The sequence below is a fragment of the Scomber japonicus genome, chromosome 8 (assembly GCF_027409825.1).
Source record: "Scomber japonicus isolate fScoJap1 chromosome 8, fScoJap1.pri, whole genome shotgun sequence".
NCBI lineage: Eukaryota > Metazoa > Chordata > Actinopteri > Scombriformes > Scombridae > Scomber > Scomber japonicus.
Genome location: NC_070585.1, coordinates 22,727,888 through 22,742,963, shown reverse-complemented (window position 1 = coordinate 22,742,963; position 15,076 = coordinate 22,727,888). Strand labels below are relative to the sequence as shown.

General features: G+C 38.4%; 1 protein-coding gene across 1 annotated transcript in view; it reads left to right on the top strand.

Annotated features, from left to right (window-relative positions):
* The window catches only part of glra4a (glycine receptor, alpha 4a), a 49,812-nt gene that overhangs the window by 14,446 nt on the left and 20,290 nt on the right, over positions 1 to 15,076 (top strand). Inside the window, 1 exon segment of the mRNA XM_053324129.1 lies at positions 14,341 to 14,471. Within this exon segment, the coding sequence (XP_053180104.1) occupies positions 14,341 to 14,471 (131 nt within the window).

The following is a 15,076-nucleotide window of genomic DNA, read 5'->3' as shown; positions in this document are numbered from 1 at the left end:
AGGTGAAATGTGAAATTTGTAGTTGGAAGCCATTTATCCACCCCAACTCTCCTCCTTATGCCAAATGTATCACTATATTATTGTATTGTTTAAGGGGGGGGTTACAGATTACGAGTGTTAAACTATTTGCAAAATAAAATAATATATAATAATACTGACACTGTTACAATTTTCTTGCAATGATTTAGCCACAGAGAAATACTCATATACTGTAACATCACACTGAATGAAAGAGCCTCCATGTGGCTCATGTACATGTGAGCCTCTTGGAGATGGCACACACAGGTCACTCATCAGGAAACCGAGGTATAGCTACAGTGAAAATAAAAGTCAAAACCGCAAACAAATTGTTCCTCTATCTCCATTTTACTACCTCCTTTCCAGCCAAGGTTACAGATGACCAGTGAAGTAGAATTTGTTGTGTAGTAAAGGGGGTTGAGAGGGTCGTTGAGGGGGATTACGGCTGTGTTCGTCAGATAATACAATGGCAGTAGGAGGGTTTCTCCTCTCCAGCAGCATGAAATAAGAGTGGTCCATGTTGGGATACAATGCAGGAGCCTGTGTAATTCCTCCACACACTGAACAAATCTGTATCTGTATGATGTTGGCCACACAACTGTCACACACTCCAGAAAGAACCAAATTACATGGAATAGCCCTTATCACAGCTTAACCACCAGTATATAGAAAGCCCAAGAGATGCATTGATTTCCATGTTTTGCTTTGTGTATGAAGCAGAGAAGCTATGCAATTAAATGTTTACCTTATTGGTATTCAACTCTCTATGCTGCAACAGGAAGACATTCTAAAGGGTCTCTAATAATCAGTTTCCGTAGAAATTGCTCTGCATTGATGGTTGGGTATACTGTAGGTGTCCATTATCTGACACTTTGTGATATAGATGTTTGTTTGCTATAAGTGGCTTACAGGTGACTGTCGTTTATACACAGTGCAAAGCTGTTTCAAGGGTAAGACACCACGGATCATGTACTTCCACAAATTCATTGCGCTCTGACCTCCAGTTCACTGGCAGACTCTTTTCTCCCCACATTAGTGAGATGACTAGTTGTCCTTGACAGGTGAAGTGCAGTATTAAATTGTAATGTTATCAAAGTGTACTCAAGTTTTAAAAAGAAAGAAAGAAACAACTGGTAGTAGCCAAACCCTATTTGGTTGTGAAATTTTAGATGTTCTAGTTCTCCACAGACTTATTTCTCTTACTGTCAGTTGTAGTTAAACATAAATCACTGCTTATTTGTGGACTGAATGAGAAAGAGAACCATATATTTCATATCAGATGAAAAAAAATCAGCATGGACAAAATCAAACATAGTGTGTTTAAAATTGGTGTAGTACCTCTTTAGTGTTATTTTGTATTCAGTTATAACCCTAACCCTAACCTGGTAAAATATCTAGTACAAAAGCAGACACCTTTGTTCTGCTCCTCTTTTAGTTAAATAAATAAAGAAGGGATAATAGAATATTAACAATATGACAGGTTGTGCACAAAATGTCAAGTTTTTAGACGAGGATTTGGAAGTAGTCTGAGCCACATTCATCACAAAGCATGTCAGCCTATTAGATTAGAGCCTTTAATTAACTCAACCCCTTTCCATTATTCAATTAGTGGCCAGACAGGCACTTGTCTTGACTTTTCTAAATTGTCCGTAGAAAATTGCATCATTGAAACTTTTTAAAAAATTGATAGTAACACTGCATGTTTAAAAACAATTTATTATTAATTCACACCCAGCAAGAGACATTGCAGGGAGCAGGGCTCTAGAGATTTATAGAAAAATCTTATAATGTTAGAGTGTGCTTAATGTTTCTAACATACCCTATATCATATGTTATATATTATAAACTCATGTTGTGCAATATGCAATACCAAAGTAGTCAGTTAAGTTCAGCAGATTTTAGACATATTGTTAATGCTATATACAAGATATATGACAAGAAACACAACCTAATCACTGTTTACCAACAACAGAGTGGTGGTCAAAAGTAACTTCACTTAAAGCTTTGAAATGGTCATTTCAAGGTAAGTCAGCAAACGTTTCCGTGCCATAGTCTGGAATGTCAAAGTCACATTGACATTGAGTAAAAACTGTAGAAATGTTTAAAGAAAAATATGTTCTGACATTTTTATGACTCTTTGGAGGACACAACTATGATGTTTGACCTGATGTTCGAAAGATGTTATTTTACTGTGATTTACAGCTGGTGACACACATTCGATTAGTCATGCATGACCACACCTTGTTCATGGTTATGTCAGGCCACACTGTAGGCTCAGAGCTTTGTTACCATCCATAATGGAGCTGGAGATAAATCTCTTTATCAGGTTTAACAGGTTTAACAGAGAGTATTAGTCCTGAATGTATTCTTTCTTGCACCTTGATGTCCGACCATAGAGACCCCCCATTTTTATCTGTGTGTCCACAAGGCACTCACATTGTTTGCTGAAGTAGTCTGTCAAATCCTTTGATACTCTTTGCATGAGAAATATTTGCTTTTCAATAAATTCGGTGGTACACTCGCCAAATGTATAAGATGGACACTGTTAATGGTGCTAGGTAAGCCTTTTGTCATTTATTCCACCAGCAATCTTACACAAATGTTTTTGTAATATGTGTCTGCAATGTAAGGCATACTACATAGACATAAAACTATTCCAGTTTCAGTTACAGCCTCATACAATGAAGTAATTAAATCCAGCTGATAGTAAGACATGGAGAAAGCTCAAGACTGTATGTCAAACAGGATTAGTTCATAGTCTGTCTGAACTTGTTTTTCCTTAACAGGCTAAAGAATTACCATAGCCATATGTCTTTGTTCTCTTGGAAAAAATGCAAGACATGCAATGCATGTCCAGCACCAAAGGGGCTCTTGTGAATAAGACATCACCCTGGAAAAAGTGTACAAAGCAAATGGAGCAGTTCCTGAATTGTCTCTTGGACCTGAGCCTCTGAGGAAATCTCACAGAGCCAGTGTCTGTCTGTCTTGCCTGTGGGTTTCTCAAATCTATGAGAAAGAAAACATGAGGACATTTCTATTTAAGTAGCAGCCTTGCTCCGTCACACATCCGTCTACTTGGATATAATCAGTGATTTGACGATGGCAGTATCAATAATGTTGTTCGCTCAGGCTGTAGTTAAAGCTTCTTTTGTGTGCATCAACTGCACTGTCAGTGTGCAGATAAGGAATATTTTGACTAATGGTTTTTACAGGGAAAGCTGAAAACATGTCAAACTATCTGTCATGCACTGCCTTAAGTATTGGCTTTGAAGCGGCTACAATTAATAATATTATAACAATGGATCACATGACTATGTGTATGTGAGAGGTGTCACTTAGTTACAAGCGCACAGAGTATTATCATCCAACTAGATCCCCTCAGCTTTGCAGAGCTTTGTAATGTCTGACAGATTACAATAACAGAGAAACTTAGCTCCAGGCTGAAAAGCAGTGATTTGGTGCTTTTTCTGGTGGAAGTTTGTTTCACGCCTGACCACACATTGCACCTGTAACCACCCTCAGCAGTGATGTCACTGGATCCTGGGGTGCATTACTCCAGCAAGGGGAGTTAAACAACTGGATGTCAGCAAAGACATGACTTTCAAACTCTTTAAGGTTTTGGTTCACTCTTTGAGCTTTTATAGTGTCATTTTCAGGTAGCAGGTAGATGTTTTCAGCTAAAGTTATCACCTAATGGAGACCAAACAGAACCAAAGACAGTAATTGAACTTTAATTTGCATTAATTAGACAGTTATTAATTAATGCCTTGTATTTTCAAAGCAGGATAATCACAAAAAACAGCATGGCGTTACAGGAAGCGGAAAAAAGTGTACAATAAACACCATTTGGTTCATGATTTTTTTCTTGATTATGCAACTCTTGACAGTCACTAAAAGCTAACAGCAAAGCTAAATAGCTAACACAAAATGTTTGCACCACCTCAATTGATGCAAGGAATGGTAATGAAAATGTAAAACTTTAACCAAACCACAGACCAAAAATTTTGCTTTAGCAAAATGAATGAAATGAGACTCCAGCTTTCCACAAAGCATTGTTAGACTGCTGCCTTTATGGGTATGATTCAGAAAATCCCTGGTAGACCCAGCTCCATGGTGGCTTTGTCATGACGCTGTTGGTTCCAGCCAGCAGCTTGATCAAGCGAAACAGGCCAGCGGCTATGCCTACAACTTACTTCTTCCTCACTGTCATGTCCAAAATATGGGTCATGTAGAGTGCAGTAACTGTCTTGTGTGTGTGTGTGTGTGTGTGTGTGTGTGTGTGTGTGTGTGTGTGTGTGTGTGTGTGTATAGTGAAACCTTGCTTCACTATACAGGCTGACAGCAAAACCCCAGTTCTTCTATTGTTTGGTTTCAGGCACAGGTGGACCATAACTGCGGCCAAGTGTATACTGACTCACCCACTGGCCCTTGGCTTTCCCATGTCTCCGTTATAATTCTGTAATGTGTATGGTCCCCAGGGCAAAGTGAGAAAAGCTACCTAACCTTATTTCCCCCATAAGCAGCAACCGTTAGCAGTTAATAACCATGAAGGAGTAGCCAGAGGAAAGTCAAAGCTGTGGAAGACTAACCAAGGGCTAATTCCACATATAGTGGGGAAAACACCATTGCATAAGCAGCTTAAAGCAAGTTAGTAAATGGCTAATAGAAGAAAACGATTTTCGTAGCTGGAAATAAGCTTGTGGGGGGTGGCAGGAAAACAGCCATATGCTATCAGAGGAGGTGATTTATATGGAAACTGATGTGAGCTGACACCTCTATCCATATTCATATAGGTACACATAGCAAATAGAAGACATTAATCACCACAGTCAAGCAGTCTACAGCTTCTAATTACATGTTCACTGTACATGGACTGTAGTCAACTTCTGTGAGAGCACAGCTGGAGAGATTTCCCAGTGGCCTTTAAAGCTCGAGAAGGATGGTGATGGGGGGTGGGCGAGTACAACATGTAGAGTAACACACAGCTGATGAAACCCTCTTTTCATATGCTGCAAATGCACAAACACTTGCACACACATCTGGATGCACACTCCATAGTGCTTCATTATGTCATGTAATTATCATACCAGTTTGGTAGTGTCGAAAAATCTAATCTCACTTGTCTAATCACTGCATTTCATTACCTTGACTACAGTACATGGAGAAGATGAGAGAGACAAACATTCTGCTTTGATCATGTTGTTTATATCCCCTGCATCTGAACACACCATTCAGTTATCAGCAATGCTCATAATGCCAGCATAAATTGGACATGCAGGCATACATCAGCAATGTAAGCTTTGCTAAATGTGCAGATTATAAGAAGTGATATGTATTTATGCTCTGTATACTAAAGGGTTAGTTACATTTGCATGAATCTAGATGTGCTGTATGTTGTTTGATCCAAGACAACAAAACAGGCAATTATTTTAATGCTTTACAGTTCCCAGAAACATGAGAAGCTGTATGAGGATAAAGCCACAGTCCATCTCAAGCCCCTAAGCAGACACATCAAAGCAATCTTTTACAGTCAGTTTAGTCCCTTCTCCCTATCAGAAATCCTACTAGCTCTGTTTCACAGAGACTGACAGGAGGCAATCCGTGCCGATATCAGATCTTATACGTGGAAAAGGCGGCCTGAATACAGAAAGGTTTGGAGAGACATCTGGAGGATTGGTAGGTCTAAGGAGACTCTATGCTCAATTCATCATCCCATGGGAGGAAAAGGTCAATTCCACAGGTTTATTACAAAGACTGCCATTTAAACTGTCACTGTTGGAAAGTCTTTGGTTGTTCAAGTTAGTGTTTGGGTAAAGTCAGCTGAAGGTAAAACTTATACAACACATATTAAATTGTATACTGTACATACAATTTAATACATATTTTCATTTAATGTAATGTGTTACATAATATAATATAATCAGAAGTAAGCATATAAAGTTTAGTCATAGAGCTTTCATGGATATTTGAGCTTGATCATCCTTGACGTTTATACATACTTCTCACTTAGAAATTGAAATTTAGTTTCTCATATTTAGCTGCTGGATTCCCAAGTTTTAAATTAAAGAATATTTTCTGACATGAAGTCAAGCGGAAAAAAACGTGTGTTGAACAGTTGAACAATTCATTCTGCCATGAAATTTTGACAGCAGCTGTAGCAATTGAAGAAAGCGTAGTACAGTTTTCCTCAGTTTTAATCATGCAGTATTTAGGAGCACAGCGGTGGAAAAGAATTTAATCACAAAGAGAAGGATGTTATATTTCACAGAACTACAGATTTTAAGTCACCAGACTGAAACATGTATTAGAAGAATGAAGATCAGTTAAGGCTGCTTTGGAAAGGCCCGAGGTGGTAGTCGGAGTTCAGTATAGTCAAGCCATCCTGAACATAAATCTGTCGTCAAGCTGCAGCTCATTGTGTCCTTGTCATTACTGTGGCACAAGCCTGGAAACATCATTTCTGCTGGGTACTCCAGAGATGTCAAGCCTCACTCCCACAAGATTAAAGATTGCATTACAAATTAGTACACATGAGCAATGGCACAAAGTCGTGATTTGTTTCTGGGTTAGCATAGGTTGATCTAAATCACTAAACCCCAGGGTTTGCACACTGAGCCAGCTAAATATACATAAACAAGAAGACCATTTGCATTGGCTCATGGCTGAACTAATTATATTTTACTACAAAACAAAAGATCAAAGTTAATACTTAGGAGAACAGAGATAGTTTCAGATATAGGGGTGGGAAAGAAAGCAAACGCAGTAAACATCATGATATTCGATGGGAAGGATTCCTTTGCAAGTCTTGAAAGTGTACTTATTCTTAACTATCTTTTTTCTACTGAGGTTTACAAAAGTACAATAGTTATAGGGTGGCCATATTCACCATTATATTGTTCAGACATCTGAATCATTGCACATATCCTCATTTTCCCAGCAATTCAAATAAAAAAAGAAAAGGAATGGCAAGTCAGTCAACATTTTTAACATGAGCAGCAAAACAGGATGTAGCCCATTGTCTTTGAATCTCTTTTTAACACTATATTAACATTAACATCAACAGCCTTTTGCTCGTCAACCTACTCCTGTAAAATGAAAGGTATTGCTCCATAGATGGAGGCCATGTGCAAAAATGCACAGTCTGAAAAATTCAGGAGTAATTTAATATCCATCTTATATTTTATCTACATAGAGTAGGCATTGATGCCCTGTAGGTTTCTCCTGTGACACCATAAACTCAGAGGAATGAAGAATTTCTAGTAATCTGACTTGCAAAGAGGACACCAGTGCTGAATGCTTAATGTGCAGAATATTTTTTAATTTCACCTTTGTCCCACTAAACTCTGGCTTAATGTTAACATACAAGGGTATGAACCAAGTATGCCAATTTTGTCACCAATTTCATTCACTGGATGTATTTTGACCTCTTTGGGTTGTTAGAGCACATTTTTATGTCTTCACAAGTTTCCAAGTCCTAATGTTTCACTGGACATCCAGACATGGTTTACCAGATGATGTTAGTCAAGCTCAGTAAAAAGGTTTCATCTGTAGGGAGCTCTGTCTGTATCTGTGTTTCTGTACCTTGAGGTGTCACTGTGCAGGAGTGGCAGTGGTCATGTCATTTAAGATAAATGTGCAAGGGTAAATTGTAGTGTGCTCCAAATCTCATTCCCCAATGAGTCTATAGATCAAAAGGGGACAGCAGTAGCCATAGGCCATCATATACATTAGTGTGAGGGCAAGGGCTACACAGGTCATTAAAGACAAAAAAAGATGTCACTTTATTTCCATAAAACTCGCTGTGGTTGGATTTATTTTGATAAAAGGCCTGTCAGTGGGATAAGTCAATTCATGTGGTGTGGTAAGCATCACGGAAAGTTGTGTTGATTGTCCAGAAGCCCTGCATTCAACCTCAGAGTGAAAGCCTTTCCATGAGAGCAATATCTAAGGCTCAAGTGGCTGTTAAGGGCAATTTGACAAGTAGGAAATTAGAGCAATGGGTTTCAACAGGCAGAGAGAGCAATTGTGTTCTGTTTCCCATTATGCTAATGGCAGTAAAAAAGTTAGTATGTTCATGCATGGATGTCTAATGGCCCTGATATCCCCCAGCGCTTCCTTGTAGGAAACCGGGAAACAGCCATACTGCTAAATGATGTGCTTTTCTGATCACCAGCTTCTTAATGAAAAAGCAATTAACAGAATATGTTTGCATTCTATGGGCAGGATCCCATCCCATATAATTAGATGTCATTTTATATCAGTTACTTCCAAATCTGAGGTTCAACAAGGTTGAAGCTATGCAGCATACATCTAAAGGCAAGCATTAAACTCATAACTGTTTACATTGATACATTGATACATAGATGTAAAGAATGGTTGGCCTAGTTGACCTTGTCTCCATGCCCCCCCCCCCCCCCTCCCCTCCCATTACACAGTCCATTTATGTCCTCATACATTTCAGCCTTATGTTGCTGGATAGAAAATGACAGCTCCGGCTTATTCTCTTTTTCTGTGTGTAGTTACATGCTCTAAAGTGGAAATACATATGCTTTATTCTTTTCCCAAGCTTCCTGGTTACTAAAATTCAAAATTGAATATAATTTACAGAAGAACCTATACCTAATTTCTAAATGTTATGCAAATGTTATGAAAACCTCAGTGATATTATCATGACATAAACCTTAAACCAATGAAGACCATTTTTATGCTGTACTTTTCATACTGATATGGAGGCTTGTGAATTGTCAAATACTAAAATTGGTTAAATGGATCGATTTGCCCTCTTTGTCAGTTTACATTATAACTGGAAATGCCTCTTAAATACCAGATTCGCACATGCAGCATGTAGAGAGTCACAGAGAGTCTGCCTCTCTACAGGGACTCCATATTGCTTATAGCACAATAAACTCATATTTATTATTGGGGACCTTGATTATCGACAAAGTTAATGAATTATCAAAGAGCATTTATCCGTGAGGGGTAACCATAGCCAACACTGGCCCACGCAGCCATGTTTGCAGAAAATTACTGACCAAATACTGTTTTCTTGACACAGTGGTCACATGTACACATGGTGACACACTTTGAATAAAACTGTCTTCTGTAAATTTCTGTTTAAGGCCAGATCAAGCTGAACGGTATTGAAATGCTCTCTAGACTCTGAGATGTGTTGCACATACAATGGCTTCCCAAGGTTAATCTGCTGACATTGCAGTCTTGTAGTATTGTTCCCTCTAATCGCTTTAAACTACAACAATTGCCATATTAACTCCATCCTGAATAGAAGTACTAAAAATGTGTGTTTGCAATTCATTTGCAGGTCCATGTCTTTAAATGATTCTAAGATTAAAACCAGTTTTCAATGTCTTTTTAGGCTTCCGCTCAAAGATGCTCAAGAATAAGAATGGAACTAAAATGTTAACAAAAACAAGATACGTGTGCTGTTAACCTGGCTGCCATACTGACATTTCAAAGATACCAAATCATTTCTGAAGGTACCAAAAATTGTGTCTATATAATTATGTTACAGCTTTGATTCGGCTTTGCTTTCAAAGCCAAATAAAACCAGCTGTTAACAAGAGAGTGACAGACTAAACTTGCTCTATAATAGAAGGGAAAGGAAGAGTTGTTACGTATTCATGACAGCAATCTTGCACGGATGCTCAAATGAAGGGGATGTAGAGGGAAGCAAAAGGTCAGGCTTATTAAATGTCAGCAAAGAGCATCTTAATAATTGAATCATTCAGACAAAGAACCACATAATTTAGTTTTGAAGGGTTCTGAGGAGCCACTTGCAGTTGCACTTGTGGTTTTATAGTCCGTACAAACTGCAAATATCATTTTGAAGAGAGCAAGCTGTTCAGTACATTAACTTCAAATGATTTAACATCCAAAAACAATTATTAACACACACACAAGATATTGTACGTCAATAAGAACATTATTTTTTATAAAGCAGTCCAGGTTTGTTTTTTTAACTTAGTGCTTTTAGTCTAGAACCTCTGGCAAGAGTTATCACTCCAGACACAAGTGTGTAAATTTTCAGACAGATGTGTTCATGCCAAGAACACAAAAAGGTCAAAATATTTTGACGTGCTTGTAAGTCGACCTGATCTTTTATTCATGCACTGTTTCTTCTTTCATTGTCTCTGTGATTTCAAATAACCACTGCTCAAGCATGCATGACACCATACACAATAGAAAAGGTCCAATTATGAATGCATGAGAGTTGAATTTGATTATTTTGCATCTGTGATCCCAATTACCATCACTAATAATTGCCAATTCACCCTCAAAAAGCTATTTCAAATAAATACAGCTCCTATTTCTTTCATTTAAGATGAAAATACATTTAATTGAGATTAATTCACAAGCATAATTAATTAACCTGAAAACCCAAAAAAGAAACAGATAGATGTGCAGGGTATGTTATCATGTCAGGCCAAAATGAAACTATTATTTAATGTAATTAAAGATCATATCTGATCATATTCTGTCAATGTTAATAAAAGGGGGCTGTTTTGATCACAATAAGAAAACATCATATAAATAACTGGAATTTTTACAGCTGGGGAATCTAATACTGATGTTCATTCAGTGTTTAGTAGCATCAATGTACAAAAACGAAATAGTTTTTTGATTTAAAGCACTGACAAATCTAGGCTCAGTATCATTTTAATATATGAACCTTGTGATGTGGATTAGGCAAGACAAATATTGCATTGACTGCAGTGAACCCCTTTATGATTTTCTTACCAGGAATATAGTGTAATGGACCTTTTTCATCATTCCTCTGCAATTCATGTCAAAAACAATTGTGTTAGAGACACATTTCTCTATCAATATTCCTGTAAGACTAAAGCATTTACAGTCACAATCATTTGTTTCTGAAACCTTGTGACTACCTGTCAGAGAAAATAACAGTTGGGACCAAACAGGATAATTTGGCACAACCCAAAAGACACAGTTTGTTATCGATGGCTTACAAGTACAATGTACAGTTCTGACCATCAATCCATCTCTGTAAACCTATGTGTTTTATAATGACGTGTGTGAGAGGGAGAGAGTGAAGGATGGAAATACCAATATCACATCCAACACTTGTGTTGTGGACCTCAGCAGGATGCAGTGGAGTGGAGTCAGGGGACCAGTGAGCGTTCAGCTCTATAATGTAAGAAAGACTGAGATATGTGCACAGCTCCACTGGGAAAAGCAACAAAGGTGCAGGGTGATGGTTTTATTTCTAGCCACACAAGCAGGGCACCTACCATACCATACCATGGTATTTCGCCATGATATCTGTATGTTAACATGCTGCTATTGGACAAAACACAAATATTCATGATGTATTATCAATGAAAGATGAAACATTAAGTCCCCATTGGAATGACAACACATATTATAAACATGTAGTCCACAAGAGTAGAGGTGTTCAGTTCATGTGTCAACATCTTCAAACTGAACTGAGTATACTTATTCACTATTGTCTTGCCACTATTCATTCACTATTATTGTCATACTACTGAATGAATCAGTATTAACCCCCTCACTAGTGACTGTGAGCACCAATATCAGCTTAGCTGTGATTTGCAGTATGTTATTTCCATGTTAAAAGCTTATTAAAAGAGTAAGGAAGCCATAGACAAATACATGATGTGATAACACTGTTGCAAACAGTTGCTTACTGTGTCTTTACTACTGAACTGACAACTAACAAGTACAACCAGCAACAGACTGAATGCATACTGAGCTGATACCTGTCAGAATCAGCGATAAATGTTGCAGCACTACGAACAGTGATGTGTTCACTCACTCCTACACATACTGAAGTGCATTTGATGGTGATGAAATCTCTTCTACACAGCTTCTTAGCTACACAGTCGGTGAGTATGAATCTTTGAATGAAAAAAAATAGTATTGGTAGCAGGGGTGCTGAGCAAAACCTGGGAGAGACTCACATGTCACTTTTCTGCCACTCGCTCTCTCACACTCACTCAATCACACACTCACAATGCATACACATTGCCCTATTCCTTAAAGCAGCTATGCAACTCTTACAACAGTACCTTTCACGTTGATATCCTTTGAAGGATGAGGAGAGGGAGGATTCTGGGAGTAGCAGCTCATTGAAAGTAATTATCGTGAAATTTTAGCAGTTTAAACTGACTTCAAAAAATAATTTGAAGTTCAAATTTCGACAAAAAAGTGCCTACATTAAGAATATAAATATGACAAAACTGTTGTAACCGCTATGGAAATTTACAAGAAGTTCTGAAGTTTCATGATAAGAAAGTTCAGAGTGAACAAAAAGTAGAGCAGCACTAGTGTTCAGACATCAGCTGCAAACTGGCTAAAAATATGTACACTTATTGTGCCTGCTTGTGTGTTTGTATACACTTTGTAATAATTACATTGCAGTCTGTGATTTGCAGCCAAATCTGCATGTGTTGACATCCATTTGCATCTTTTCACTGACACTGTATTCAATCGGTATAACAGGATCTTAACATGTTAATAGGAGGTACCGTAAACAACCAGAAAACAAACGTACTTACTTTTACCTGAAGGCAAACTCTTCTGGCCTTATGAATTATGACTCCAGTCATATTGTTCTACTGCTGCAAAACTGAGTGTGTGGTTGGAAGTAAAGCATCTGAATTTTACAAGGGATGACTGCATCTTATGACCTATGACCATGATTCCTAACCCATTCCTACCCAAGTAATTGGTCTTTTAACCATGACCAACATTGTTCCAAACCATAACAGTAGTGGTGGCGGACTATAAAACAATTTGTTTGCATTTGGAAGGCCCTAATGATAAAAGTATTGTATGTGTTGTAGTCAGCTGACTTACTGGAAAATTAGAGGTGGTGTTGACTCAACCTGCAAAGTTGCAAGGTGTGAATTGTTTGGTTCTGGCCGAGGTTTGTGCTGTATTGAGTGTCTTACAGTATAATTATTGCCAACACATCATTTAACGCTTTGTTATTCCTTGATTTATACAGATGACTGCATTCATTAAAATTTAGACAGTGAAGGACAGACACTGTCAATTCAGAAAATTGAGGAATTGTTCTGTCTGGAGGCTGTGTAACACTGACAAATCACTGGTGAGCAAGGACAAGCAATGTAGGTGTGTGAGTAAGCAGTCTGTGTGGAGAACAAAGTTTTTTTCTAAATCTTCTGCTTATAAGTATTGTTGCTAATATATCCTGTCGAAAAATATTTGGCTCAAGTAAAAGTGGAGTGATGTAGATATCTTGGTCTATATAGTGGGAGTTATACCACTTATTTCCCAGGGCATTTACCTGAGGCCTATCTCAGGATATTAAACTTAAATATTAATGCACTTTAAATGTTTTTTTTAAATAAATATAAATGTATAAAGTAGTCTGACTGATTACTGTAGGTTGTAATGTATAGACCATTACTGTAGCTTAATCTCCAAACGATTCCTAATTGAAAAGTCCTTGGTCCTGTAGGCCCCGACAATGCAGTTTATGTGACTCTAAATACAGCTAAGAAGCTGTAAGATTGATGGATCAGTGAGTAACTGGCTCCACACACGCATGAGAATGCAGGGCATGGCAAAGCTTTTGCCTTGGAGAGGACTGAACCCACCATCTGTACTCCAGAGTTTCAGATCATGACAGATCATGAACTGTTAACAACTGTATCAAAAGCATGGGGTGCAATCAGCTGTGCTACAGCAGGGGTCAGTAAAAAATATAGGAAAAACATCTTTCTGTGTTTCCTTTGTTGTTTCTTTTTTTATGTTTTTCTCTGACTCCTTCCCTCGTGTTGCTCTCACTATGCCCTGTTGGTTATTCCTGTCAGACGCTGCCTGACCATCACTGGAGCTCACATCAACTCCTCCCTCTTCCCGGTGTGACATTCACGGCATTACAATTGAGCCATCAATCTGTCTGCCTTACCCCTGCTAAGCCAAGAGCAGTGTGAGGGCACAGAAGAGGAACAAGTTTACTGCTCCTGTTTTTCCTTCTCTGTAGTTAGTGCATAACAATCACAATAAGTCTCTGACATGATGTGAAATAGATAAACTGGTATTTGCCAGCTGAGGCAAGCCATTCAATCGTCATTTTTCACCCTCATTTCTCCATCCACCGCTGGGCATTTTTCGCTGATGACTGACTTGCTGATGAACTGTCGGCTTCTCATTCTGTTGGGGTCTGATTTTTTTTTCCACCACCCCCACTGCTACCCCTCATGTGTACAAACACTCCTCCTCTGCTATTTCTCAAATGCTTTCTCTTTGTATTTGTTCCCTCTCTCATCCCCTCCCCTCCCTGGGTAATGTCAGACTGAGCTCCTGTAAGGAGGAGATAAAGCCCCCCAGCAGGGCAGGACCACAGCTGTCGCCTTCTGACTTCCTGGACAAGCTCATGGGAAGAACGTCAGGATATGATGCCCGCATCAGACCCAACTTCAAAGGTACAGTATATGCCAAAGCAGACCATCTCAGTAACCCTCAAGAAAATCCTGTAGAATGCACAAGCATTGGAAAACAAAAAAGGACCAGTGAATCTGTGCTGTGAAAGCCAAACAGCTGACCGTTCTCATGTGTATTCATTGTATGTTGCTTTGTCAGAGACTACAGTGTGATTCTGAGGTTTACAGCTTTCCAGTGCATACATATTTTATTACCTTGTCCTTGTTTTCACTCTGTTTGGTTTCACACTGTGCTGTTAGTTCAGCGCAACAGTTAATGAACACTTCATGGTGACAGCCAGCCATTTTGTTGTTCTGATGTTGACTAAATTTGGGCACTGAATATTTTACCAGGCAGCACAAGCACACTGATGATTTTCTCAGACAAAAGAAGTTGCAAGACTCATCTCTGTGGCGTAACTGGCTTTTACTTCTAACAGTTACCTTTTCTTTTCATGAAACAATCCTTAAAATTGTGTCATTATTAGTTTTAATATGGGAGTTTATAGCTCCAACTATAGTTGAAGTGGTAGGTCATAAAAATATATTTCTCCCAGTGGTTGTTTAAGAGGAGTCCTCAATACAAAAATGGAGCAGGCCTCGATGAA